The 27777-nt window shown below is 37.6% G+C and overlaps 1 protein-coding gene across 1 annotated transcript in view; it reads right to left on the bottom strand.

Moving 5' to 3' along the window:
* Nucleotides 1–425: 425 nt before the first annotated feature.
* LOC137400679 (nuclear valosin-containing protein-like) overlaps nucleotides 426–27777 on the bottom strand; it is a 36275-nt gene continuing 8923 nt past the window's right edge. The window contains exons 9-25 of the mRNA XM_068087011.1: nucleotides 25519–25734; nucleotides 25167–25234; nucleotides 24673–24807; nucleotides 24009–24110; nucleotides 23493–23610; nucleotides 21722–21863; nucleotides 18219–18433; nucleotides 16728–16780; nucleotides 14585–14666; nucleotides 14025–14119; nucleotides 13380–13502; nucleotides 11760–11927; nucleotides 9364–9489; nucleotides 8715–8814; nucleotides 6634–6814; nucleotides 6024–6189; nucleotides 426–1689 (exon numbers count right to left, since the gene is read on the bottom strand). Coding sequence (XP_067943112.1) covers nucleotides 1654–1689; nucleotides 6024–6189; nucleotides 6634–6814; nucleotides 8715–8814; nucleotides 9364–9489; nucleotides 11760–11927; nucleotides 13380–13502; nucleotides 14025–14119; nucleotides 14585–14666; nucleotides 16728–16780; nucleotides 18219–18433; nucleotides 21722–21863; nucleotides 23493–23610; nucleotides 24009–24110; nucleotides 24673–24807; nucleotides 25167–25234; nucleotides 25519–25734 — 2126 coding nt within the window. The 3' untranslated portion in view covers nucleotides 426–1653. The remainder of the gene's footprint in view (nucleotides 1690–6023; nucleotides 6190–6633; nucleotides 6815–8714; nucleotides 8815–9363; nucleotides 9490–11759; nucleotides 11928–13379; nucleotides 13503–14024; nucleotides 14120–14584; nucleotides 14667–16727; nucleotides 16781–18218; nucleotides 18434–21721; nucleotides 21864–23492; nucleotides 23611–24008; nucleotides 24111–24672; nucleotides 24808–25166; nucleotides 25235–25518; nucleotides 25735–27777) is intronic.

Genomic DNA, 27777 nt, shown 5'->3' with positions numbered 1-27777 from the left:
GTCAGTGTTTGCTCACACACAGTATGTATAACGTGTCAGGGTTTGCTCACACACAGTATGTATAACATGTCAGGGTTTGCTCACACACAGTATATATAATGTGTCAGTGTTTGCTCACACACAGTATGTATAACGTGTCAGTGTTTGCTCACACACAGTATGTATAACGTGTCAGTGTTTGCTCACACACAGTATGTATAACGTGTCAGTGTTTGCTCACAGGCAGTATGTATAACATGTCAGTGTTTGTTCACACAGAGTATGTATAACATGTCAGTGTTTGCTCAAAGACAGTATGTATAACATATCAGAGTTTGCTCACAGACAGTATATATAACATGTCAGTGTTTGCTCACAATGCTTTTTTATTGCTCAAACCCTACCAGCAAATTATGCTTGCACATTCTTTGATAAATTAGAAAAATATATTATATAATTTTATTTTTCATATGATAAAATTAAAAATTGATTGCAGATGAGTTGAAAGCACAATTTTCTCAGCAAACATATTGTTAGCTTGATTGTTATTGACAATTAAACAGGAAGTACGAATAAAACATGTTGTTAAACATGGATACCCCGAAATGTTAATCTCAGTAGCTGTAACCTAACAATAGTGGATGACACAATGGAAATCAAAGCTGTATTATACCAGATGCTTACAGCCGTATGCATCCCATTGAGAGCATGATAGATCACAATATTTGAGCAACACAACAGTGAATGATTAATATTTCTCATAGCAAGTTGTATTTACATATACAATGTGTTCATGGAGACTAGAGGAGAAATTCTTGCCTTACTGAAGACAGAACCTGGCCATAATGACGATATAATATTCCTAATAACGATGGAATCATAACATAACAGTTTAGAACATGTAAAAACCAATTGAATTATTAAAAATCCAATTCCACAACAAAACGTCTTTTCAGGTGAAAGGTAGTTGCTAATCAAATTATCCTATTATTAGTATTGAGAAGGAATTTAAACAGATAACCTGGCTGCGGATATTTTTACTGATAGAGATAATTGTGTTTCAGTTTAGTTTGCTAACGCAGATTTAAGGGTGGCAAGTGTTAACAGCAGCAACTGTAGTCAATATTATCAAGTGTCTGAAGAAATGAAAATCCCTGAGCAGACCTTTGGCCGAAAGACATTTGGCAGACGTACATATGACCGAAAGAACATTTGGCTCAGTGGATATTTATATTTACAGATAATGAGAATTACACCGACAACACGAGGAAGAAAAGTCATTGCTTGATGTTTAAATAGAAATATCAGATATGAAGTTCGGGTCTACTTTCAAGAACTACGAGTCCTATAAAACAGAGGATATTCTGAGATCCATTATTCAAATCCCAATCTAAATCACAATATTTAAATCCTTTTTATTGATTTTCTCTAAAATAAATTTAACTATATTTAATTTTACTAAATCTTACACTTTTTTATGGAATTTCTCCTCTATAATAAATATCTTAACCACATGAGTTCTTACAATAAACTCTAAAGTATCGGCTGTTTCCATTCGGCCAAGTGTTCGGTAAGCCAAATTCCAGCGGCCAACTTTATGTCTGCCAAATGTCTTTCGACTCAGAGTTTGGCTATCCGAAAATCCAGTTTGTCAGCTTTGATGCCTTTGGCTCATCATTTACTGGCTGATATTTCATAATGCAGTCGATCCTACAACGTTCGTGTGTACAGCAGAACTGAGTTCATTGCGAGTGAACAATTGAAAGTTTCAACTAGTTTGAAATGTTAGCTAAAAGCGCAGCACATAAATCTACAACTCGTTAACAGAATAACCTTTAGTAGAGAGATTACAAAGTGGAAGATGGGCCGATATTGAAAGGAAAACAGCTACTGGCATAGAAAGCTTGCCAGGATGTTTCTGGCAGCATTGACAACAATTTCCCTAGACTGCTAGCACACTACCTCAGCTGCCAGTGTATCCCTATGCATTGCCAGTACATTACCTCAGCTGCCAGTGTATCCCTATGCATTGCTAGTACATTACCTCAGCTACCAGTGTATCCCTATGCATTGCCAGTACATTACCTCAGCTACCAGTGTATCCCTATGCATTGCCAGTACATTACCTCAGCTGCCAGTGTATCCCTATGTATTGCTAGTACATTACCTCAGCTACCAGTGTGTCCCTATGCATTGCCAGTACATTACCTCAGCTACCAGTGTATCCCTATGCATTGCCAGTACATTACCTCAGCTGCCAGTGTATCCCTATGCATTGCCAGTACATTGCCTCAGCTACCAGTGTATCCCTATGCATTGCCAGTACATTACCTCAGCTACCAGTGTATCCCTATGCATTGCCAGTACATTACCTCACCTACCAGTGTATCGCTATGCATTGCCAGTACATTACCTCAGCTACCAATGTATCCCTATGCATTGCCAGTACATTACCTCAGCTACCAGTGTATCGCTATGCATTGCCAGTACATTACCTCAGCTACCGGTGTATCCCTATGCATTGCCAGTACATTACCTAAGCTACAAATGTATCCCTATGCATTGCCAGCACATTACCTCAGCTACCAGTGTATCCCTATGCATTGCCAGTACATTGCCTCAGCTACAAGTGTATCCCTATGCATTGCCAGTACATTACCTCAGCTGCCAGTGTATCCCTATGCATTGCCAGTACATTGCCTCAGCTACCAGTGTATCCCTATGCATTGTCAGTACATTACCTCAGCTACCAGTGTATCCCTATGCATTGCCAGTACATTACCTCAGCTACCAGTGTATCCATATGCATTGCCAGTACATTACCTAAGCTACAAATGTATCCCTATGCATTGCCAGCACATTACCTCAGCTACCAGTGTATCCCTATGCATTGCCAGTACATTGCCTCAGCTACCAGTGTATCCATATGCATTGCCAGTACATTACCTAAGCTACAAATGTATCCCTATGCATTGCCAGCACATTACCTCAGCTACCAGTGTATCCCTATGCATTGCCAGTACATTGCCTCAGCTACAAGTGTATCCCTATGCATTGCCAGCACATAACCTCAGCTACCAGTGTATCCCTATGTATTGCCAGCACATTACCTCAGCTACCAGTGTATCCCTATGCATTGCCAGTACATTACCTCAGCTACCAGTGTATCCCTATGCATTGCCAGTACATTACCTCAGCTACCAGTGTATCCCTATGCATTGTCAGTACATTACCTCAGCTACCAGTGTATCCCTATGCATTGCCAGTACATTACCTCAGCTACCAGTGTATCCCTATGCATTGCCAGCACATTACCTCAGCTACCAGTATATCCCTAAGCATTGCCAGCCTATTTTATACTAACAAAATATTTCTTCTGACGACAGTGAGCTTCCTCAACTGCAAACACATTGCCAGTTTATGTCCCGCATTAAAAACACATTCCTTGCACGTAGTAGCAATGCCGATAATTTCTCGTAGTAGCAATGCCGATAATTTCTCGTAGTTGTAATGCCAATAATTTTTCACAGCCCACATTTTTTATTGCAATTAGCAATAAAAGGAAGACTGAATCTTTTCTATATAGAAAATTTGAGGCCATTCCCACAAAACAAGGCATATGTGCATATATGATATTTTAGTACTTCTAATCTATTTTCCAACTGTTTTGCTTTTTATTTGAAGATTTCAACCAAACTATATCAAAGGTTATGCTTCAAAAATGACAATTCAGATGAAGTGAACACACTCTAAACTAAAAAAAGAGCTGTTGATGTCGGGGCCTAAAAACACTACTGGGAGTTGTATAAAATTAAATTCTTCTTTGTTTAAGCTATTTTACTTTACTGCGAGAACCTAAATGTCACAATAATCTGTAGAAGTCGACCTTTTGACTCAAATATAAATTTGTAGTGCCACAATGTAACATAACCTGGCAGCCTTAAGAAGCTGACCATTGTAGTGCCACAATGTAACATAACCTGGCAGCCTTGAGAAGCTGACCATTGTAGTGCCACAATGTAACATAACCTGGCAGCCTTGAGAAGCTGACCATTGTAGTGCCACAATGTAACATAACCTGGCAGCCTTGAGAAGCTGACCATTGTAGTGCCACAATGTAACATAACCTGGCAGCCTTAAGAAGCTGACCATTGTAGTGCCACAATGTAACATAACCTGGCAGCCTTGAGAAGCTGACCATTGTAGTGCCACAATGTAACATAACCTGGCAGCCTTGAGAAGCTGACCATTGTAGTGCCACAATGTAACATAACCTGGCAGCCTTGAGAAGCTGACCATTGTAGTGCCACAATGTAACATAACCTGGCAGCCTTGAGAAGCTGACCATTGTAGTGCCACAATGTAACATAACCTGGCAGCCTTGAGAAGCTGACCATTGTAGTGCCACAATGTAACATAACCTGGCAGCCTTGAGAAGCTGACCATTGTAGTGCCACAATGTAACATAACCTGGCAGCCTTGAGAAGCTGACCATTGTAGTGCCACAATGTAACATAACCTGGCAGCCTTGAGAAGCTGACCATTGTAGTGCCACAATGTAACATAACCTGGCAGCCTTAAGAAGCTGACCAATATCCAAATGTCTGTACAGAGTTGCTTATAGAAACATTAGCTATTTTTAGACAGTAATATCAATAAGCTAGATACTAATAATTACCAACTGTTCCTATTTACAACTGCTTCATAACACTGACAATTACTCGTTACTCTTTCCCAGCATTTATCTTACCCGGTACTTACTACTATGTTCCTTACTACCATGTTACTTACTATTTGTTATACATTGTTTATATGATTATTATTACCAATATTTTTATGACTTATAATTGCCTGATAAACTGCCTCATTAATAATGATTATAATCCTGATTTTATATGATTATAATACAATTTGTTTTAAAGGTTGATGTGCAACAACATTCACATTACAGTTATTTGGTACCAAAAGATTCACTGTCTTATTTTGTTGTGTTGTAGGTGCAAAATATGTGGGAATGTGATTACAAGCTCTTAAAAGCTAAAAAACGAACAGTTTATCGCAGCCATCACGAAAACGCCATAGGTTGGAATCCCTTTCCAAAGCGGCTGAAATGGGATGTTGCTGAACACGATGGCCTCTGTTTACACTTTCACGCAAACTCATTCGTCGAAATATTTTTAAAAATCTACTTCACGCGTTCAATAAAACCATGTCTATTGTCCTTACGCATCTATTTCATCATCATTGTAATTCTGTCACTTTGAGCACTGATATCTCAAAACCTACAGTAACAATTCTTTTAATTTTTTAACCTTGGCTTGAAAGAGTGCATATCATACTCTGCTAAACATGAGGAGCCTGTTGGTCACCTGTGAGAGTAGAAAAATGCTGCAGAAACTGTTCGCGCCATTTGGCAGGAAGTATGGGCCACATGATCAGATTACAACTAGATGATTAGATCAGGCTGAAATGAAACTGTAAAGTAGCGAGCATCTATATTTGATACGTGCTTTCCGGTAAAACCTGAAGTGTTTGCCATAAACCAGTGCTACAAGACGTTTTATATTGAGCCCTTTAATTTTACTTGATAGCATTACATTTCAAAACAATAACCACAAAGTTTGAGTACATCATCAAAATAAAGAGATTCCAAACTGCGGCGTTTTCGTAATGGCTGCGATTAATTGTTCGCTTTTGAGCTTTTAAGAGCTTGTAATCACATTTCAACATATTTTGCACATACAACACAGCACAGTAAGACATTGTGAACCTTTTGATACTAAACAACTGTAATGTGAATTTTGTTGCAAGTAAACCTTTAATAAATTGTAAAATAATACTGCTTTACATATGCATATTGCATTGTGTCATTTATCAAATACACAATTGAAATTTTGATAATTATGTCTTGAAAATATATAAAGGCAGCGATGTAACAAGATAACAATAAAGGAGAATAGGTGACAAGTTATGAATAAACACAATATTACATTATGACAACGTCAAACGTAGATAAAACTGTCTGAAATGAAGTGCACACATACCTTAGCAGAAATGGACGGTTTGAGTTTACTTAAAGCAATATCAAAATGCTCCTGCCTGAGGACTATTGCAGCAGGGGAAGAAGTGGCACCAGCTGCCTCCTGAGATATGTAATCTTTCATGGCAGCCATCGAAGCCTCCCTCACCACCGCTGTCAGGTCTGCTCCGCTGCAGCAGCAAATCAAAGAGGTGTGAAGAAGCTTGTTAGACAAGTGAGATAGATATAGAGGGTTTGACATGAGTGGATCAGTAACTATTACAACAATTTTTATTTGAGTTTCTATGACAGTCTTGGCAAGTGATTTATGTCCAGAAGTTTTGGGAGCAATTTCTTCATGTATTCATGTTTTTTCAGTATCAATGGAGACGAGGGAAGTCATTAGAAAAACAGAACAGCATGAAAAAAGATAAAAGCCTAAACAACTTTAGAAAATTAAAATCTTCTAATAATTATCTATAAACAACCCCCTCGACAAATTTAAAACAAAATAGGCAACTCCAAAACTGCATACAAACACTCACATGCGTAAATAATATGCAAGCAAGCGATCTTCATCCTTTTTAGGTCTATAAAAAAACAGAGTCCTTTATGGTAATCTGCTGCCAATTTACCTAAAACCATCACATTCTTTCCTGGCAGCAAGGACAGCGAGGTCTACACCTTCTATAAAAGGTTTGGTACAGTTCTTTGTTATAGTCTTAAGAATATCTGTTCTGTCGTCGAGAGTGGGCAGGCCAACATGGAGGGTTTTGTCCAACCTCCCTGGTCTCAGCACAGCAGGGTCTATTATATCTGCAGCCAATCATCAGACATAGTAAACAGGAAGCCAACTTCGACAAGCCAAGGACCATTAAGATTAGACATAGAGATTGATGCCATAACATGATTACATATGATAAACACTGAGCTAATAACACAACACCTTCATAAAACTGTCAAACCAGCCTATACTTCAAACTTGACAGCTCAATTTTGGTCCAATTAGCAGATTAAAAACTGATATGGAAATTAAATCTATTACAAAAATAGAGCTGCTCAGCCTAAAATATTACTGACTGTGGAATATTTTGATTAGAGTGTACCGCTCTATTGGTACACTATCTATCTTATCCATAGACTTATCTCCCCCTAAAGTGATAACAGTGCCTTCAACAACACGAGCGTTTCCGGTGCCAACAAGGAGCGTTTAGGCTACGCCCCTTTTTTGTGCTACCCGGCGTTGCCCGAGTAATAAAAAAAGTCTTTGGACAGAAAATTTATTTTTATATAACATTTACCATTCTAACTTTTAAACTTCATATCATGAGAAAATATTTTTAAGCAGTTCAAATGAATTAAGAGAAAAAAGAAAACAACTGTAAAGGTTTTCAAGCTTTTTCAAACAACTACAACTTTTAAATTTCATATCCTGAAAGAAGCGTTTTGTTGAAATAAATTAGGAAGAAAAATAAAACTGTAAATGTGTTTAAATATAAAATAATTAGCAAGTAATGACTAAATATAATCTGTTTAGCTATGATTGCAATAAAAAATTATTTATTAAGGTAATAAAAAAGTTTATTTTTATATAATTATAATTTAGTATAATTAACTATAATTTATTTTTATTTAACATATAACAACATTTGCCACTCTAACTTTCAAACTACATATCATGAGAAGTGTTTTGTGTAATTGAAATAAAGGAAGGGAAGAGTGAAAATAAAAACAACTGTAAAGGTTTTCAAGCTTTTTCAAACAACTACAAATTTTGAATTTCATATCATGAAAGAAGTTTTTTGTTGAAATAAATTAGGAAGAAAAATAAAACTGCAAATGTGTTTAAATGTAAATGTGAAATAATTAGCAAGTAATGGCTAAATATAATCTGTTTAGCTATGATTACAATAAAAAATTATTTAATAAATAAAGTAATAAAAACGTCTATTTTATTTTTATATAATTATAATTCAGTATAATTAAGTATAATTTATTTTTATTTAACATATCCACATATAACAACATTTGCCACTCTAACAACTTTTTTGGATGTCCACTAACTAGTGGACATCTTTGCTTCAAGCTAGTCTATATATTTGATTGATATGTATTGAAATCTACATGTAATATTACATGCAAGGGCTGTTTGTGGACTGTGGTGTCAATGAATCACTCTGTCACCATACAATGTCAAGACTTTCAGTTGATAGCAGTCGATTAGCTTCCCATCACACCAATGTAATACAACCCCAGTATGACTATCTATCTTATCTATGAGTAACTAACTGATTGCATGAACTCACTCACTTAATACTATCTACACTAATCAGTGTCTTTGCAAGTCATGTAGGCATGGAAGTGCTTTAAATAATAAGCATATATTAGAGTAAAAAACTATAATCATCATTTCTTTAATATGAGCAATAATTACTATCTTAATTGTGGAAATTCATGATCTACGTTTAACCATCCTCATGGCTGATGTTATTAATCTATTCAATCACTACGATTGACTAGCACAAAAAAGGGGCGTGGCCTAAACGCTCCTTGTTGGCACCAAAAACGCTCGTGTTGTTATCACTCTAGGAGGAGATAACTCTATGATCCTATCATTGTGCTTATATAATGAGAGACAATGATCCCTAGAGTGTTTATGTCATGAGAGATAAAAAGGCTAGAATGTAAATGAGAGACACGTATGGCCGGTAGTCACCTGGTCTGTTTGTAGCTCCCATGACAAACACTTGCTTTCTTTCCTGGAGCCCATCCATCTCAGTGAGAAGTTGATTTACAATCCGTGAACCAGAGCCTCCCTGCGGACACAAAACTATATATATTTCACCTAATATTATAATGACAAATGTTATGCAATTCTTTACCAAACAGTATATGTGAACAATTCACATCTGAATCTACTGCAAATTACTACGTTAAGATGACAAACAAAAGCAGTCAAAGTTTTGTACTCCCATATCTTGTAAGCCTTGTAACTTTAGTTGAAATATAAGTTATAATTTATATAAGCTCTATCTATTTATAGTTATTGTTCAATTTGACATAAATTAACTGCGATAAATTGGCTTTTGTTTTTATATAGTCAAACAAAAATCAACTCAACATAAAAATACAAAGCAGAAAAATACACAGACTTCAGATAAGAATAAAATCCCGCCACAAATACTGCCAAGTGTATGGCAGATATTTCCAAGTCAACAAATTTAAGTCAAGTCTGCATATTTTTGTATAGTATAAACTATAAGGTAACCTCTCTTATCTATCTCAACTATAGCTTCTGTACAACTAACAGCCTGACTCTAAACTAAGACAACTCTTATTTCTATGAATGCTGATGCTGTACATACGTCAGTTTTGTTGAGGGATCTTCGAGGACAAAGGGAATCAAGTTCATCAAAGAACACAACGCAAGGTGAGGAGTTTCTCGCCCGCTGGAATACTTGTCGGACAGCCTTCTCACTCTCTCCTACATACTGCAATGAAACCAAGGCAGCAGAATTAACTGACTTTAGATTCCTTTCAATTAGATTCCCGTCAGCTCATCCAATACCATAAAAAGCACCCAAATACATATAAAACTAAAAACAAAAGCGATGATGCCATGTTTACTCATGGGTAGCTTTTGGGCATTGACGGAACTCTAATCGCAACAAGCAGCAGAGAAATTTATACACAAGAGCCAACCAGATTTTGAGAATTGTTGATAACAAGTTGTGTATTATATTCAAGAGTGATTAAAACAGAAAACTTAGGACTGTAAACTTGTGCTTTTAGTTGAATTCACTAAAGAGTACTTAATAGGAATAATGACACTAGTCGAAGGTGCTTGCTGCCAATACTGAGTTCAACCAGATTTACCATGAGCTGTCTGATCTGAATCTTAGTGCTGCTAGTGTGGCTATTCTGTACTGTTGATGGCAAGGAAAGAGCAGTTGAGAGAATGTTATAGAAGGGTGCTGTGTTGTAGAGGTATGATTGAGTTATGATTGAGTTATGAAATTTTGCTGTTGCTGAGGCGTGGCTACATTGTGAAAATTTAGCCGCATTGTAGGTAGTTGTCTTCATGAAAAAGTGGCTATGCATTAGACATGGTTAGACGGAAGTCTACTTCCATAAACTAGACGCGTAATCTAAACAATACAATTATGAATCAATCAAATTAACGGAATGCCCATTAAATCTTTTGCAAGTAAATTAACTTTTTACCGGGACATAATTTCCTTTTTGGTCAAGCCTAATAATTGACAAGGGTGCATATAAATTGTCAAAAATTTTGACCAAAACGATCTAAATATTTCGATACCAAATTAAGCAGCATAAAATCTTACATCAGCTGATGCCATATAAAAGGCAGGTGTTGCAAAATTGAGCTCAAACATTTTGTCAGCCATTTTCGCTATTACCTTAAGCATGTTTGAGTCGGACAAGTTATCAATATTATTATAGCTTACTGCATTATAATTACTGTTAAAAATAGAATAATCACTCTCAGTAGTAATGTTGTTCAATAGGTAATCATCAGAAGCCCATTGATGTACATTTAGTAAAACCTCGGTAGCTGTAATGCGTCTGACACGACTGGTCATTGTGTAAAAGACAATGTGATAAAAAATAAGGTTTTTGCAAAGAGAAACGAAGCTCAGGGTAAGCTGTAATCATATTTTCTATTGGCTCAAGTTAATCAGATGATTGCTTCCTTTCGCTTAAGTATAGACATGATAGGCTAATTAACTACTCATAAAACAGAAATATTTTGTACAAAGCATACTAAAGTCGAACCGTGTGGCTCTTGGCCATATGGCTCTTGGCCATATGCAGATGATGTGTCGAGGTTCCTGTAGAGACGAGCAGTCACGACAAGATACACGTTACTGTCATGCTGACAGCTCGATCTGATGGATTCAAATGTCGACAATATGTCCTGCTAAACAACAAGCGACCAAGTAAAGAAATCATCAACAAGTTTAAGCATACTCTCTGTCTGTGTTGTGCCGGCTGCTCTTTCTTCAACGACTGGCTTCTGATTTTCTGCAGAAAATTTTAGGTTATTCTATGTTTGGAAATTGCCTCCTTGTCTGGCACTCATACAGATGTCATATTAGCGATGCAACTAAGCACTTGAAAAAACTTTGGATCGATGCGGCCATTATTCCAGGAGGCTGCACCAAGTTTATACAGGCCTCCGACGTCTACTGGATCGCCCCATTTAAGAGTAAAATCAACAAGTTTTACGATAGTTGGATGGTGCACGGCGAAAAGAGCTACACAGCGTCCATAAACACGCAGGCCCCATCAATGAAAGTCTATTTGAAATGAATAGTCGATGCATGGAGTCAATAGCCAGATGATCTAATCATCAAGTCGCTCAAGGGATGCGGGTTAACCAACGCTTTCGATAGCTCTACGGATAATCCATTGCGTTTGATCCATTGCCTTAGATCAAGCTCGATTAGGACTGGACAGGTTCTTCTCCAACAAGCGCAGGCCAAAGCTGGCGTTACCAATGAACACGGAATTATTCAACAAATCGAAGCCGATACAGGTCTTGAGAATGACAAAGACGATTGCAATAGTGTCACTTGATTTTCAATGGTAAATTTTTAATTACTTACCATTAATCACTATATTATTTTGTATTATATTTCTTGTAATACAATTATATGCTAGATGTTATCATTAATTAAATTTAGATATCTTCATAAATTCTATGCGGCTCACGGTACACAATGATTTATTTACTCACCATATTGATGAGCTCTGGACCTTTAACAGAGATAAAGTTGATACCAGATTCGTTAGCTATAGCCTTGGCGAGCAACGTTTTACCACACCCAGGGGGCCCTGCCAACAGCACCCCTGCAGGAGCGCTAAGCCCTAGTGACTTGAACTGCTCAGGATACTTGACAGGAGCCTGCAACAAATCGGACAAAATGCGATTTACCTTCAACTATGCCGATAATCATCCAACCTTCTATAACTCTTTAACACTTCGAAGACTAGTCTTGCGTATCTATGAATGACCTCGGACCTTTATTAACAACTTGCCATCAACTGTGATGGTACTTGAAATAACACAATTCCTTTTGAACTGAATGGCATATTGAATTTTTAAGCTTGTAAATATCAATGAAAAAAAAAAAATTCAATAGAGTAAGTTTTTTTTTGAAAAAAAGTGATCTTTTAGAAGGAACTGAAGAAACATAATGATTGCAATACACTGAGTGTGATAGAGAGTGCATATTTGTTATGTATAAAAGTCTGATAAGAGTATATACTTGTTATGTATGAAAAACAAACAGTTTTAATGTAGAGACCTTCTTGCTGATGCGAACAAGTTTTCCAGCTTGCTCTATTTTTGATCCTTCACTACCAAGAATTTCAACCAGTGTGTCATTAGAAACTGATGTTCTATCAGCAGCCACTCTTCATTTCTCAGTTGATTAGATGTGCCCTCAGTATTTCGGCAATATCTCGAGAACTAATATTCCAATCAACTTGAAACTTTGCAATTATACTGAAAGGGTATCAGGTACAAAGCGGCCAACATTTCCTAACCCTACTTATCCCAGAAGTGCAGAAAAACAAAAGTGAAACTACGACAAACTTAATTGAGAGTAGGATCAAGTGGGAGAACAACTCCTCGAAATATCTCGTGGACAGGGGCTTTAAAGTTGTAACAAAAAAAGCATAAAACGCTACTTGCCTTTGAAGTAACTATATCAAAGCCAAAACATCAATCATTCTCTACCTAAATATTTTTACGTGGCAAACTCAAGGGCATGTAAACTGGCAGATCCCTGACCAAACCACTAACTAGAAAGACGTTACAACATGCAGGCCACTATTAAATTTAAGCGAACCGCATGAACGACATAGAGCTAGTCTTATTATAAAGGATAGACAGTATGGGTCGATATGCCATAACCTGTGTTCTATATCAAGAATGCAGTATGATTATTTTATGATTTCTTTTGACTACCTAATAAACTACCGCAAATCCATTCTTTTGATCATAAATATGAATGAAACCTGACATGCTGTCAATAACAAAACTGCCTTATAAACTATAGAGCAATTGCTTCACTTGCTCTTTTAACACTTGAAGTGGCTTGCTAGTGGCTTGCCTGTTCTGGGCGCTTTATGAGATAGTTAGAAAGTTATTTCGTTACATGTGGAAAGCTTAGTGGGCGTGCGCACCAATCTCACTCGCTCGTGTCTACAGTCAGCATAACGACTGAAGTCCCTTAAAGGTGAAGCAGCAGGTCATAGGTCATGGCTGCTATGATGAGCATGGCCAACAGGTGAACCAATCATCAATTGTGAGTATTGATAAAGGTTAGACTGACTTCGACTAAACACTTACAAGAATTGCCATTTGAAGCTCTTCTCTGATAGACTTGAGTGCGCCTACATTTTCCCAAGTAACACCGGGCACTGTAGCAAAACCCTCCCTCTTGGCAGATGGCTGGACTATCTTCACAGCTTCCTACAAGGGTACCGTTCATGTAGAAATTATAAACATGAAATTGCAAAGATAAAACAAATAGCAAACACATTTTTGCGTCACAAGAATTTGAAATTTGCTGCAGGGCATCCATCTCTTTGAACCTATAATAACATTAACATAGCACAGCATGCCGAGTCACAAAACTAGAGATTCAATGATGACTAAATAAATCTCAAAGAAAACGGTAGCTAAGGACAACAGGCAGTTTTTAAATAGCTGTTGAAATAACAGATAGAAGAGTAAGAGATAAATCAAAGACCCAAAACATAAAGCTTCAGTCAAGTCAAGCTTTTATCAATTGCATTGAAAAAGTTTGGCTTAAGTATAAAAGACAAGTTTAGTACATTTACTAGTTGAATGTTCATGGAAATTAGCCTTCAAATACAAACTTACTTCATCTTCAGGGTATGCTTCACTAGTCCAACATTTCTACTTAGCAGAATATATACAGAATGTTATATTTATTACTATTTAGCGGCTAGCACTAGGCAGCTTACTAACCAGAAAGTGATTTGTGCTGATATGTAGAGACTTAAGCTTTTCTGGAGAAAGAGGAGGAGGTTTTTTCCAAATAGATTCTTCATTGCTTCCAGTACCTGTATATTACATGGGAAGTACCTGTATATTACATGGGAAGTACCTGTATATTACACGGGAAGTGCCTGTATATTACATGGGAAGTGCCTGTATATTACATAAGAAGTACCTGTATATTACATGAGAATTATAGAGCTCACACTATTATGACCTACTACATTAGAATATTTCAGAACAACAGAAAATGCCCACAAATGAAAGGATATAGTGTCTCCAAATATACATATGCACAAAGCCACATACACATGTTGTGTTCTTGCCTGTCTTCTGCTCTAAGAAAAGCTCACAGAGAAGAACATTTGCACGCTTCCAGCAATTTATTATTTTTTCCATGAATGGATACACAAAATACATTGCTAATCAAACTGCACCTAAGTAAACCATCTCGATTATTTCAACTTATTAATACGCCTCTGACATATCAGAAGTTGAAACAGTAAGTAGTTGCACTGCAAGTTGAATACCTGCTTGTGGCAATGAGGAAGACTTTACAGAGTCTACTAGGCTTGCTGGTTGACTTTTGCTGACCTCTTCGACTGTTAAAGCCTACAATGAAAGGTTATCTAGTCAATATGTAGCCATATCTATGGAGGGTTGAACCAGTCTCGAAATGTTAATGGATGTGTCCTGCAAACCTTTATAATACTGACGGCTAAAAATGTGTGGACTGAATTCTAAAATCTGTTGGGTGTTTTTAGTAAGTGCACTATGGTCACCGCTCCAGGGAATATTTCTTGCTAAAATGATGAAAACTCCTGCTAAGTATAAAGCAGAGATGTTTAATGCTAATTAATGGTTTAAGAGACCACTGAAATGGCAAACAGAAGTCGGCCAAGCTATTGTCAAGGTCAGGTGTGGGTTAAAAGAACTTCGACAGTTGTGAGTTAGACTATAGCCTAATCACTCCTGTTATTGTTTATCTTGGCTTTATATAAAACAACAGAAAAGAGAAATTAATTGGTATCATAATTTATGCTAACAATCTGGCCACTAGCTAAAACTGCACCTTATTTTGGGGAAACTCTTCTGAGCTGAAACAAACAACTTGCCCTTTAACAATATCAGTACAAGATGAGTTTTCTTTCGTACCTTCAATAAGTTATTACAAATACACACGCATAGCTGATCATTTCATGTTACATGTTGTTACAATGCACAGGTTATGAAATGTTTGACTAAATCAAACTTCCCATCAGTCTTTTGATTCAACTAGCGGAACAAGTGATAAACTTGGAGACGTTGTTTGAAACTTGGAGACTTTGTTTGAAACTTGGAGACGTTGCTTGAAACTTGGAGACGTTGTTTGAAACTTGGTGACGTTGTTTAAAACTTGGAGACGTTGTTTGAAACTTGGAGACATTGTTTGAAACTTGGAGACGTTGTTTGAAACTTGAAGACGATGTTTGAAACTTGGAGACATTGTTTGAAACTTGGAGACGTTGCTTGAAACTTGGTGACATTGTTTGAAACTTGGAGACATTGTTTGAAACTTGGAGACGTTGTTTGAAACTTGAAGACGATGTTTGAAACTTGGAGACATTGTTTGAAACTTGGAGACGTTGCTTGAAACTTGGTGACATGGTTTGAAACTTGGAGACGTTGTTTGAAACTTGGAGACATTGTTTGAAACTTGGAAACGCTGTTTGAAACTTGGAGACGTTGCTTGAAACTTGGAGATGTTGTTTGAAACTTGGAGACATTGTTTGAAACTTGAAAACGTCGTTTGAAACTTGGAGACATTGTTTGAAACTTGGAGACATCGTTTGAAACTTGAAGACATCGTTTGAAACTTGGACACATTGTTTGAAGCTTGGAGACGTTGCTTAAAACTTGGAGACGTGGTTTGAAACTTGAAGACGTTGCTTGAAACTTGGAGACATTGTTTGAAACTTTGAGACATTGTTTGAAACTTGGAGACGTTGTTTGAAACTTGGAGACGTTGTTTGAAAGTTGGGGACGTTGTTTGAAACTTGGAGACATCATTTGAAATGGCAGTAAACGCCAGTATTTAAAATTATAATAATACCTTATATCTACAGTATATATAAATCTCAAAGTTTGTGCGCACTTGTGTAGTTCGGTATGCCCAGTTATAGTTATTGAAATCTTGAAATGAAGAGTTTGGATCGTGGAATATTTGATCACAAACGCTCCCGTTCGCCATGCAGACCCCTTACCAATTGAGCCACGCGCGATTGATGGATTCAATGGGTGATTTATGTCACTATGTGGGTGCAAATACGCTACAGCTCGCCATTACGACGCAACATAATTCTATGTATTAACAGACTGCCAGGGTTGCTTACTTAAATTAGCCATTGTCAATGTGCCAGGCTAATGCAAGTGGCATTGTTTATAAGCTGAGTTTATAAGTGTGGCATTGCTATCACTGTTTATAAGCTGATTTTTAATACCCGTGCAAGGCTGGGCATTTCGCTATTATATTATAATTATACCTTATCATATATATTATAATAATACCTTATATAGTAAAATAATACCATATTATATATTATATTAATAACATATTATATAGTATAATAATACCATGACAATATGATTATCTAGCAAAGGCTGATCTAAGGTGATGAGCACATAATTCCTCACCTGCTCCTTAGAATCTGAAGTCAAGTCTAATTTCTCTGAACAGGGCTCATTTCCTATAAATATTTACAAGCACACCTGCATTATTGTATGTAACGTAACTGTCAGTAAAGCATCACCTACAATCATAAAACCAGATAATTAGTAAAATGTTTTGACACAGTAAAGCAGCTGAAGACAATAGTGGGAAAATCATTAGCAATCTGACCTAAGGAAATAATATACAGTAGGCGCTCTTACAACGTAAATAATCCATCCCAGGAATGTTTATGTTATAGGGAATTTACATTATAAGAACAGTAAAGGACATTTAAATTGCATAATTCGTTCCAAGATCTTTTCAAACTCACCCTTTTGGCGATGCAAAAAGGAAAAACTGGACATAATCTTTTAATTTGTGAGCTGCACCGTAGCTGCAGTATTAATGGTTTGTATTGACAACTTTTTTCCTTTTCATTATCAACCTCACTGGTTTTATAGACCATGATTGCAGTAATTTAATAATAAGTTGATGGGGACTGCACATCTTCAATGTTTATTTACAACGATTTGCTTACTTTTTCTAAACAACAAAGTCTATTCTGCAAAGTAAAGCTTATAACAAATATTATACGTCTATGATAAGGCAAAAAAACCAAATCTTTTTACTATAAAAAGCGGTTCTACCTGTTCGTTGTCTATCTGCACTTAGGGGTCAAAGTTAAGATGATAAAGAACTTTTGACAATACTCTAACTCGTGACATTCATATTGGTAGACCGACGCTGTACCACCTGCACCAATCAATCGTCCTTATAATTACTCTGCTATTCTATTCTCTGTTTTGCCGACACATCTAATGATCTATTACGGCGAATGAGAATGTCGCGAAAGTTGTATATATAATAGATATAGCGCTATACGCATGTCATTTTTTTGTCCGCAAGTGTGGCAAGATAGACTAACATCCAAATCGAATTTGAGAACTCGCCCCACTTGACACTTTACGTTATATGGAACTTTTTACGTAGTACAAAACAAAAACTTCACGTAAATTGTTAACGTTATCTGCAATCTAAGTTATAGGAGCGTCTACTGTATTAGATAATTAGATTGGTAGTAAGGTGTGCTTTCTTGACTATGCTATTAATCTGACATGTATAAAAAATTTCAACAAAAAATTGGTTAACAAAATAAAAAGGTTTGCTAAAAATACTGAATGAAGCTTTCAGCTGAGTTGAATATTGACTTACATCAGCAAACAAACAAAACTTTACCATTAATAGTACAAATTGTGAGCAAGCATACTGAATGCTTAAAAATTCTTCCATAAAAATTACAATAAGGTTGTCTAACCCATAACAAGTTTTGCGAAAAGTGTAGAATTTGCGGTTGTCACACCTTTGGGAGCCAATTGTAAAAAGCTGCAGTTGACACACAGTCACAGACTATTTCCCAGCAAGATCACGCCTAACATTTAAGTCTTTAAAAGACAGAGTAAGACAGACTGTCTCACCTAACTCCATTGGCACAGATTGTTCCTCCCTCTGAGTTGAGTCACTTTTGGCTTTACCTTGAAGCTCGGCAAATACCTCGTTAACCGCGAGCATAGCAGCCTCCCGCACCAGTGAGCTGAGGTCAGCGCCAACGTATCCAGGGGTGAGATGGGATATCATGGCATAATCAAAGCCTTCGACCAAACGAATGTCCTTGCACAAAACTCTCAATATGCTGCAACATGTGCAAAGTATTTCCGAAACAATACTACAGTGATAAAATTGAGGAATTGTGACTTCATGAATTAAATAGCCTCCTGTCAAGCACGTGACGGTTTGCTAATAGTGGATATTAGAAAGTGTAATACGCCTACAATATTTTCAGTCGATACATTCTTTAAAATTTTAGAATATACAGGATGGAATTTCTTGGAGTTTTTTTCTACCTCCGTGAATAACAACAGCTAACCTCTGTTCCATAGGTTCAAGCAAACAATTTTAATACATGTGTTTGTTCAGCTGTTATAGAAAGTAGCTTTTGAACCGTTGACCTGCTAAGTAACATTAACAGACTACAGAGCTGTAATGACACACAATAACGGTGATGACGCACAATAACGGTGATGACGCACAATAACGGTGATGACGCACAATAACGGTGATGACGCACAATAACGGTGATGACGCACAATAACGGTGATGACGCACAATAACGGTGATGACGCACAATAACGGTGATGACGCACAATAACGGTGATGACGCACAATAACGGTGATGACGCACAATAACGGTGATGACGCACAATAACGGTGATGACGCACAATAACGGTGATGACGCACAATAACGGTGATGACGCACAATAACGGTGATGACGCACAATAACGGTGATGACGCACAATAACGGTGATGACGCACAATAACGGTGATGACGCACAATAACGGTGATGACGCACAATAACGGTGATGACGCACAATAACGGTGATGACGCACAATAACGGTGATGACGCACAATAACGGTGATGACGCACAATAACGGTGATGACGCACAATAACGGTGATGACGCACAATAACGGTGATGACGCACAATAACGGTGATGACGCACCATAACGATGATGACGCACGATAACGATGATGACGCACGATAACGGTGATGACGCACGATAACGGTGATGACGCACGATAACGGTGATGACGCACGATAACGGTGATGACGCACGATAACGGTGATGACACACGATAACGGTGATGACACACGATAACGGTGATGACACACGATAACGGTGATGACACACGATAACGGTGATGACACACGATAACGGTGATGACACACGATAACGGTGATGACACACGATAACGGTGATGACACACGATAACGGTGATGACACACGATAACGGTGATGACACACGATAACGGTGATGACACACGATAACGGTGATGACACACGATAACGGTGATGACACACGATAACGGTGATGACACACGATAACGGTGATGACACACGATAACGGTGATGACACACGATAACGGTGATGACACACGATAACGGTGATGACACACGATAACGGTGATGACACACGATAACGGTGATGACACACGATAACGGTGATGACACACGATAACGGTGATGACACACGATAACGGTGATGACACACAATAACGGTGATGACACACAATAACGGTGATGACACACCATAACAAGACCAGGCGATTAAGAATGACATTCATTTAACTACCTCAATATCAAAAATTTTAAAACTTTTACTACAAGTTATAAAACTTCGTTTGTTTTGACGGCTATCTTTATGCTGCTTTCAGGAAAGTAATCACTTTGTTCTCAGTTTAATACGTGCAGAACCGTTTCAGTAAATGTATGACAAACTTACACAGTATGTAAAGGCCTGGCTAAACGCTCACTTACGACACGCATTGCCGACGCGTAGCATAGATATTTGCAAAGACTTTGCACACCGAAACTAGTAACGATGCGCCATGTTGACAAATAGATTGGCCGATAAGAATTGGCCTTAATCATGTAAAGGCCATGACCTCTTTGCTGGATGTTCGAGTAAGGCTAGTGAAGTATCGTCAAAATATTTATATTATAATATGGATCATCAATGATTTATGGTAGCTATGCGTTGCGTTAAGTTGCTCAAAGAAAAACTGTTACATATTAATGATAAAAACAACCCCACACAAAAATACTTCAAGTTTATGACATAAATAAAACTAGAGAACAAAGAACTTTAACATCTTTAATTACCAAATAAAATATCTGAAATATTTTATAAAAAATTCTATTTGACAACGACTTTTGTATATATTTTGCTAGTAAGAATATCTTTGTTCACAGTTAAATAAACAGCTGTTGTTCAGGTGAAGCCTACTGTAATCATGTGAAGCCCTGCTGTCATCATGTGAAGCCCTGCTGTCATCATGTGAAGCCCTGCTGTCATCATGTGAAACCCTGCTGTCATCATGTTAAGCCCTGCTGTCATCATGAGAAGCCCTGCTGTCATCATGTGAAGCCCTACTGTCATCATGTGAAGCCCTGCTGTCATCATGTGAAGGCCTGCTGCCATCATGTGAAGCCCTGCTGTCATCATGTGAAGCCCTACTGTCATCATGTGAAGCCCTGCTGTCATCATGTGAAGCCCTGCTGTCATCATGTGAAGCCCTACTGTCATGTGAAGCCCTGCTGTCATCATGTTAAGCCCTGCTGTCATCATGTGAAGCCCTGCTGTCATCATGTGAAGCCCTGCTGTCATCATGTGAAGGCCTGCTGCCATCATGTGAAGCCCTGCTGTCATCATGTGAAGCCCTGCTGCCATCATGTGAAGGCCTGTTGTCATCATGTGAAGGCCTGCTGCCATCATGTGAAGCCCTGCTGTCATCATGTGAAGGCCTGCTGTCATCATGTGAAGCCCTGCTGTCATCATGTGAAGCCCTGCTGTCATCATGTGAAGCCCTGCTGTCATCATGTGAAACCCTACTGTCATCATGTGAAGCCCTGCTGTCATCGTCGTTCAAAAGCCAATCTTGGATACAAAGATACTTGTACCAACACGTTCATTTCAAATGATGCATTGACACTGCATTGCTGACACATGGCAAATGTGTTGGTCAAGTAAAAGACGAGTTTGTCAGCGTGTGTAGCCAGGCCTCCCCACAACGTTTCAGGTACTAATGGCTTTGTTAATTATTGTATCAATCTTGAGATATAGATAGTGAGTAAGGTGAGAGAAGCTGAGAAATTTGCTCCATATATTTACTCGAATATAAACAGGTCAGCAATTTATAGCGCAACACAACCATATATTTGAGCAAACCTAATTCACACATACAACCTCAATTACGACATAATCGCAACCAGACACAAGAAAAGGATTATACCAAATTTAAACGAATGAATTGGAAGACTCTGAGCAATCATAGTGAAGTATCGTTTTGATTTGTTACTAGCATTGACAAAACTTTTTCAACAGATGTAAAGCATGGCCAATGAGGAGTCACTAACCTTTCCCTGGCTTTGCTATCAGGAATACCCATGCTGATTTCTCGATCAAATCTTCCGGCCCGCCTTAGAGCAGGATCCAATGAGTCTGGTCGGTTCGTAGCACCGATGACAAGAACCTGCGCATCCTTTTTCTCACACAAGTCTACAGAAGTTTACAGTTACTTTCATTTCTTAAAAAAACCTCTCATATAGAAATATGTTGCATGAATTTGCTGAACGGTTGCCAATATAGTAAAACAGTCACATGACGCTTGCATGCCTGCAAGAACTAGTAGAATCATAAAAATGAATAGATTTTTCATCAGAAAAATGAGATAAAAATTATAGTAACTATAATACGAATTGGTTGTGAGCATACTTAAAATATTTTTGCACCATTATATCAGCAGAACCTAGCAGGTGTAAGCAAAAGACGGGAACATTCGCAGCCTTGATTGAAATATTAAGTGAATTGCAAATGCTATACATGCTGAATGCTCTATGACCTAGATAAAGAAACAGTGTGAAAAGTTGAACGTAATTGTTTCCAAGAGACACATAAAATTCCAACTGAACAGAGTTTACTTTGAAACAATCCTATTAGTCAGTGAGTGAAGCGTAGAAGCCGACGTGTACATGTTACAATCTACTGCAAGTCAGGCATAGATACAGCCAAGAGAAACGATTCGGTCTGCTTGCTAAAAAAACGATTCTACAACTATAATAATAATCGTTCAGAAAAATGCTGACAATCCTAAGTCAATAATGATATAGTCTGATACTACTGCAGGAAGCAGTCATGGAAGTTAACAGGTGAAGGGATGCTTAAAACTCATCAAGAATATTATTGGCAAGGTTAAGGAAAACCACCAATCAGCTTATGTGATGAGCTGGTTCAAAAAGTGGCACTCTTTCATTTATTTGTGTATGCATCATGTGTTGTCGCAATGGTTAGGTATTTTTTTAAACATGCAGTATGAGTGCATATTGAAGTTTTCTGTTGCCGCTATTATTAACTAGTACCCTGGTAGTCACATTTGCCATGACAGATCCGCATCTGTAATAACTATGTACACAATATACTCCAACATGTAGTGAGGTGGTTGATGGACCCAAATGATAGAGCGCTTGCGCTATAGAGCACAGCGTAGGAGTTCAAACCTGGTGCAATGCTATTTTTTTTCGAGCATCCAACTGTGGTTTCAGATGGACAGACGTGGTTCTAACATTATTATAGTAAATATTAAAATTTTATACTGAAAACATAATGTTACTGCCTTTGATATGGTTGCTGACAAATTGAATACTTATTTTAGGTGTAGTTTACGCAGTTATTTCCACCTTCTCAAAATCTCTCAAATCAGTGGTCTATCTACCAATCAACTGAGCGCTCAATCATCAGGATTGGCTGGTTTAAACCAGCCGAAAAAACTGGTTTTACAATTTTTTCATTATTTTTTGTGTGAAAAACATAATATTTTAAGCTCCTAGTGGTTCCTGTGTGATGGAACTTTTATCAAGTGATATGATAATACCTTTACTGATGAAATACGAATATCATATGAAATATACTAATCCCATCATCGTCTCTAACAATGAACGAAAAAGTCTGGCTAGTGAAGGAGGATTGCTTATAATTAGAAATTAAAACAATAAAATCTTTTTGGGCAAAAGCTTTAGGCTTGCAAACTAATATTTCATGGCTTTTTTCAACCCTGACCTTCATCCTTCTTACCCGAACTATATAAAAGGAAAAACAACGAAGCCAATTAGTAAAACTTGACATATTTACCATCGAGACAAGTGAGAAACTGTGACACGATACGTTTCTCCATGTCTTTGGAAGCTGTCTCACGCTTGGGAGTAATGGAGTCTACCTCATCGATAAACAGCACACAAGGAGCGTTCGCCTGTGAAATATACAGTTATGACTATATTTAGAGTGTGAGTGTATTTAAAAAGAAATGTCAGCAGCTTGTACAGACCACCATATTTCAAACATCTAGTTGAAACTTTAGCAAGCAGGGAGATGTTTGAAAACATTTTAGGTCAAATTACTCTCTAAGTTCTAATTTTTCCAGTGGCTTAACAAAACTGACAGATGCAAAACAGAGAGCAAACCATAACCGGAATAGTTTATGAAACACGTTCAAGGGAATATCTAGTAGTGACACCAATCAAATTTCTAGTAGGAGTGTATCACACGCTGACTTCAATGCTTGAATAACTCGTTAAAAAAAGCAGCAAATAACACTTAGAAATGTACATGAAAAGCATCAGAAGAACATTTTGTACTGAGACTACTGACCGTGGCCTGCTGAAAGAGGTTTCTCACTCTCTCCTCAGACTCCCCTGAGACGCCCGCAACAAGTTCTGTTGCAGCCAACTTAATGAAAGGCAACTCCAGTTCCTAAACCATTCACATAAACATAGCATAGAGATCAGAGACACATAATAGAAGTAGTGCATATGAAATATTGTGACTTTATAATTATTCTTACACCAAAACACAACACAATTTTTAATACAAAGGGCTTTTTCTGATTGCACATTGTCATTATCCACAGATGATAAATTGTGTACAGGGCGAGCTGATACAATGACTCCATCAACTAGTCCGATTATCAACTTGACTCACGTGGCTGACACCATTTTGCGTGTGCCAACTTGACGCATGTAACAACAATACAGTATCAGAAAACTTACTGTACTATGTTTAGACACTGAGAAACACATGCATATGCTTAAACTAACCAAAGCATAATATCTCATGAGCATATACATGTACTGTACATACAATGCGGACCCACACACATACACATGCATACATAACCAATCAACCATGAATACTGAAATGTGAGCACATGCACACACATGATATTCTTTTTTGTTATATGAAACGCAGAGAAGTTATGACAATCAGCAATCACCATCAAAGCAAGCATTAATGACACTACAGTGTACCATCTTACCCCTGCAATGGCATGTGCCATTAAGGTTTTACCACAACCAGGAGGGCCATGAAGAAGGAAGCCACGAGGGGGCATAACTCCTATTTGATGGTAAACTTCTGGATACCTCATATGAAGCAGCAGTTTCTGGACCTCCTGAAGAAATGCATCAGCATACCAAACACCATATTTTATTTCCAAAAATCCTCAAAAAAGCTTCAATTTGAAATATAACGTGTTTAAAGTAAAAAATCATTCTCAAACTTTTGCATGATTTTCATTCTTTGCATATAACTTTCCTCCTTCATCATGCAGTTGGTTGCAACCCATTAAAGAGTACATAATTCCAAAGATTGGTTGAGTTATTCTAAAGTACATGTAACTAATGTAGATGACAAACTGTTTAGGCATTGTCGATGCTTCCAAAAAATGTGTACTCGGCACAAAAAGTAAACAACTCCAAACATTTTTATGAATGTTGCAAAAGATTTAGAGGCTACTACTAATGCACTGACCTCGATTGTTTCTTCACTTCCACCGATTTGAGAAAACTTTGTAGTGGAAATAACTGCGTCAATCGCACCTAAAACATATATTCAAATTATGATCAACTTTGTCAGAGACAGTAACAGTATACTCTAGGTAGGGTGAGAAAATAATTAACAAGAAAAACAACAAAAATTTTGAAGTTTCCTCTGTGAGTGGTTGTCTCTCTTAGGACATGTTTAAAAATGTGAAAATATCTTCTCACAATGAATGATACATGGCCAATTAAAAGAATGTCTTTAAATTACAATTATAAGCCAATTACAAAAATGTCTCTACTGCAACCTATCATGGAAAATATGAATCATATTCAGAAAATACCTTTCTTTTTTGATGATGTACTTGGTGGCTTCTGTTTGGGTGTTGAAGCGGACGGTTTTTCTTTAAGATTGCTGCTAGATGACTTCGCTTTGGGAGTGGCAGTGGGTTTCACTTTAGATAGGAATATGGAAGGAGTCGTACCCTCTGTAGCCTTACGAATGGAGTTGACAGGCTGAGGTTTAGTCACAATCTTCCCAGGCTCCGGACCCTGAGAAGCTTAAAGCAAATCATTAGGTTTGATGAGCAAAAGACTGGTGTTATGCTTTTGTTAACGGCAGGTACTACTTTAATTATGCAAAATCTTACACAAGTTCATCTTAAGGCATTGAAACTTAGAACACGCTTACAACATATCAAATAAATCATGCCTGACAAAGTTGTCCAATTTTGTTTTTCCTATTGAATTTATCATGTAATTTTCTGTAAGGTATCAACACAAAATAATAAGAACCCCAAAACAATTACAATACATATGTTATAACCATAGATATATATACCTATAGGTATATATATCTATGGTTATAACCTTCCTGATAATAAGAGATGATTTTTACATTTCAACTTCCTTCTGAAACAAGTGAAGACAACTCTTAAAAGAAAACAAGTTGTAGCTACAATTATTTTCTTTAACAATTGGTATTAGTTCATTTTTCATGCAATCACGACAAATTTAATTTTCCAATTTTAAATTGTTTTTCTTATTGCAGGAGGTAACAGCTGAGGACATTTACTTTCTTTAATTATTTACATTGACATTATACAACTGAATGATACCTTTGTCAATGAGCTGACACAATGGTTTCTCTTTGTTGTATCTATGCCTGACTTGCAGTAGATCATAACACGTACACATAACTTCTACTCTTCATGCACTGACTAAAAGGGATTGTTTCAAACTGAACTCAGAGTAGTTGGAATTTGATGTGTCTTTTAGAAACAATTATGTTCATTTTTTCACACATTTTTTCTAGGCCATAGAGCATTCAACGTGTTTATACACACACACGCCATTGTTTGTTTCTGTTTTCACATTTTTTTGTAATTTTTCTTGAAGAAATATCTATCTTGCTGCGTACTCTAATCAAATGATAGTTATGCAACAACTAGCACAAACGGAAATACAAATAAAGCTATCCGTGAGAGCGAATCATCATCCCTAAATAGTGCCCATTGTACAGGCTGGCGGCAATGCTTGGCGAATATCGGGAACATTTGATAACTGCAAATTTTTCCGACGTATTTGTGTTTCTTCGTCAATGCTGCCGGCTCACGGTGCACATAGTCAACGAAGAATGCCGGAAGGACAACTCCAAAATAGGACGATACAGTGTAAACCAGCCTTGAAAGAAGATTTTTGATACCGAGTTAATTATAGAAATGGTTTATTAAATACGGATTGCTACTTATGTAGGCCACAAACAAATACATTTTTATTTATTTCCAGTTTACTTTTACAACCGAGCTAGACATCACAAACTATGTATGTTCTGAAACAAGACGCTGACCTCAATAGAAACACATCGCACTCTGCTTATATAATCAATATTATGAAACACAGCAGTCGCCGATTATAGTGTCCACAGATACAGGAGCCAGCCGGGTATAGTGGCTATTTTGGCCCGGTACGAAATTTTTACATAGTGAGCTAAGCTGCCTAAAGCCTGGTTCCCATATACGTCGCAAAGCACCGGCGACAGCACCGCAGGCTATTAGCGGTGAAATGGGAACCTACGCGCCGAGTACCACCGAGGACGGCCGGTCGTTGTCGGCGGCAACGCAATAGTTTAGCGCTGTTCAAATTTCGCAAAACGCCGCAGGCAAAACCTTCCCGAAATGCACTGTACAGGTTAAGGCCACCATTATAGAAACGGCCTGGCGAGCGAACATTTTATTTGATGATGCGATTATGTTTAGCGATGTAGCTTATATGTGAACAGATGCCGCCGAGCCAAACGTCGCAAACGTTTTGCTGCGCAAGTTACCGCTGGAGTCTCGCAATCGATATGGGAACCAGGCTTTAGTGGCACATCATTGCTTATGCCTTATAGTGACCATCAATGGCACAACTCAGCAGGCACACAAGCGATCATAATCAGGCCACTGTGAGTCATCTGACATTCGCTCACAGTTGAGAGTGCATGCCAAGCAGGTCAAACCGCAAGTCTTACACAAAGAAAAAAGCTGCACTACTGGAGAGGCAAGTTTCATAAATTTTTTAGCTCGTGTGCTCACCTCTGTGTTTTGTATTTACATTTTTTC

This window comes from Watersipora subatra, chromosome 7, assembly GCF_963576615.1.
Source record: "Watersipora subatra chromosome 7, tzWatSuba1.1, whole genome shotgun sequence".
In the NCBI taxonomy this organism is placed as follows: Eukaryota; Metazoa; Bryozoa; class Gymnolaemata; order Cheilostomatida; family Watersiporidae; genus Watersipora; species Watersipora subatra.
This window is presented reverse-complemented; position numbering and strand designations above follow the sequence as displayed.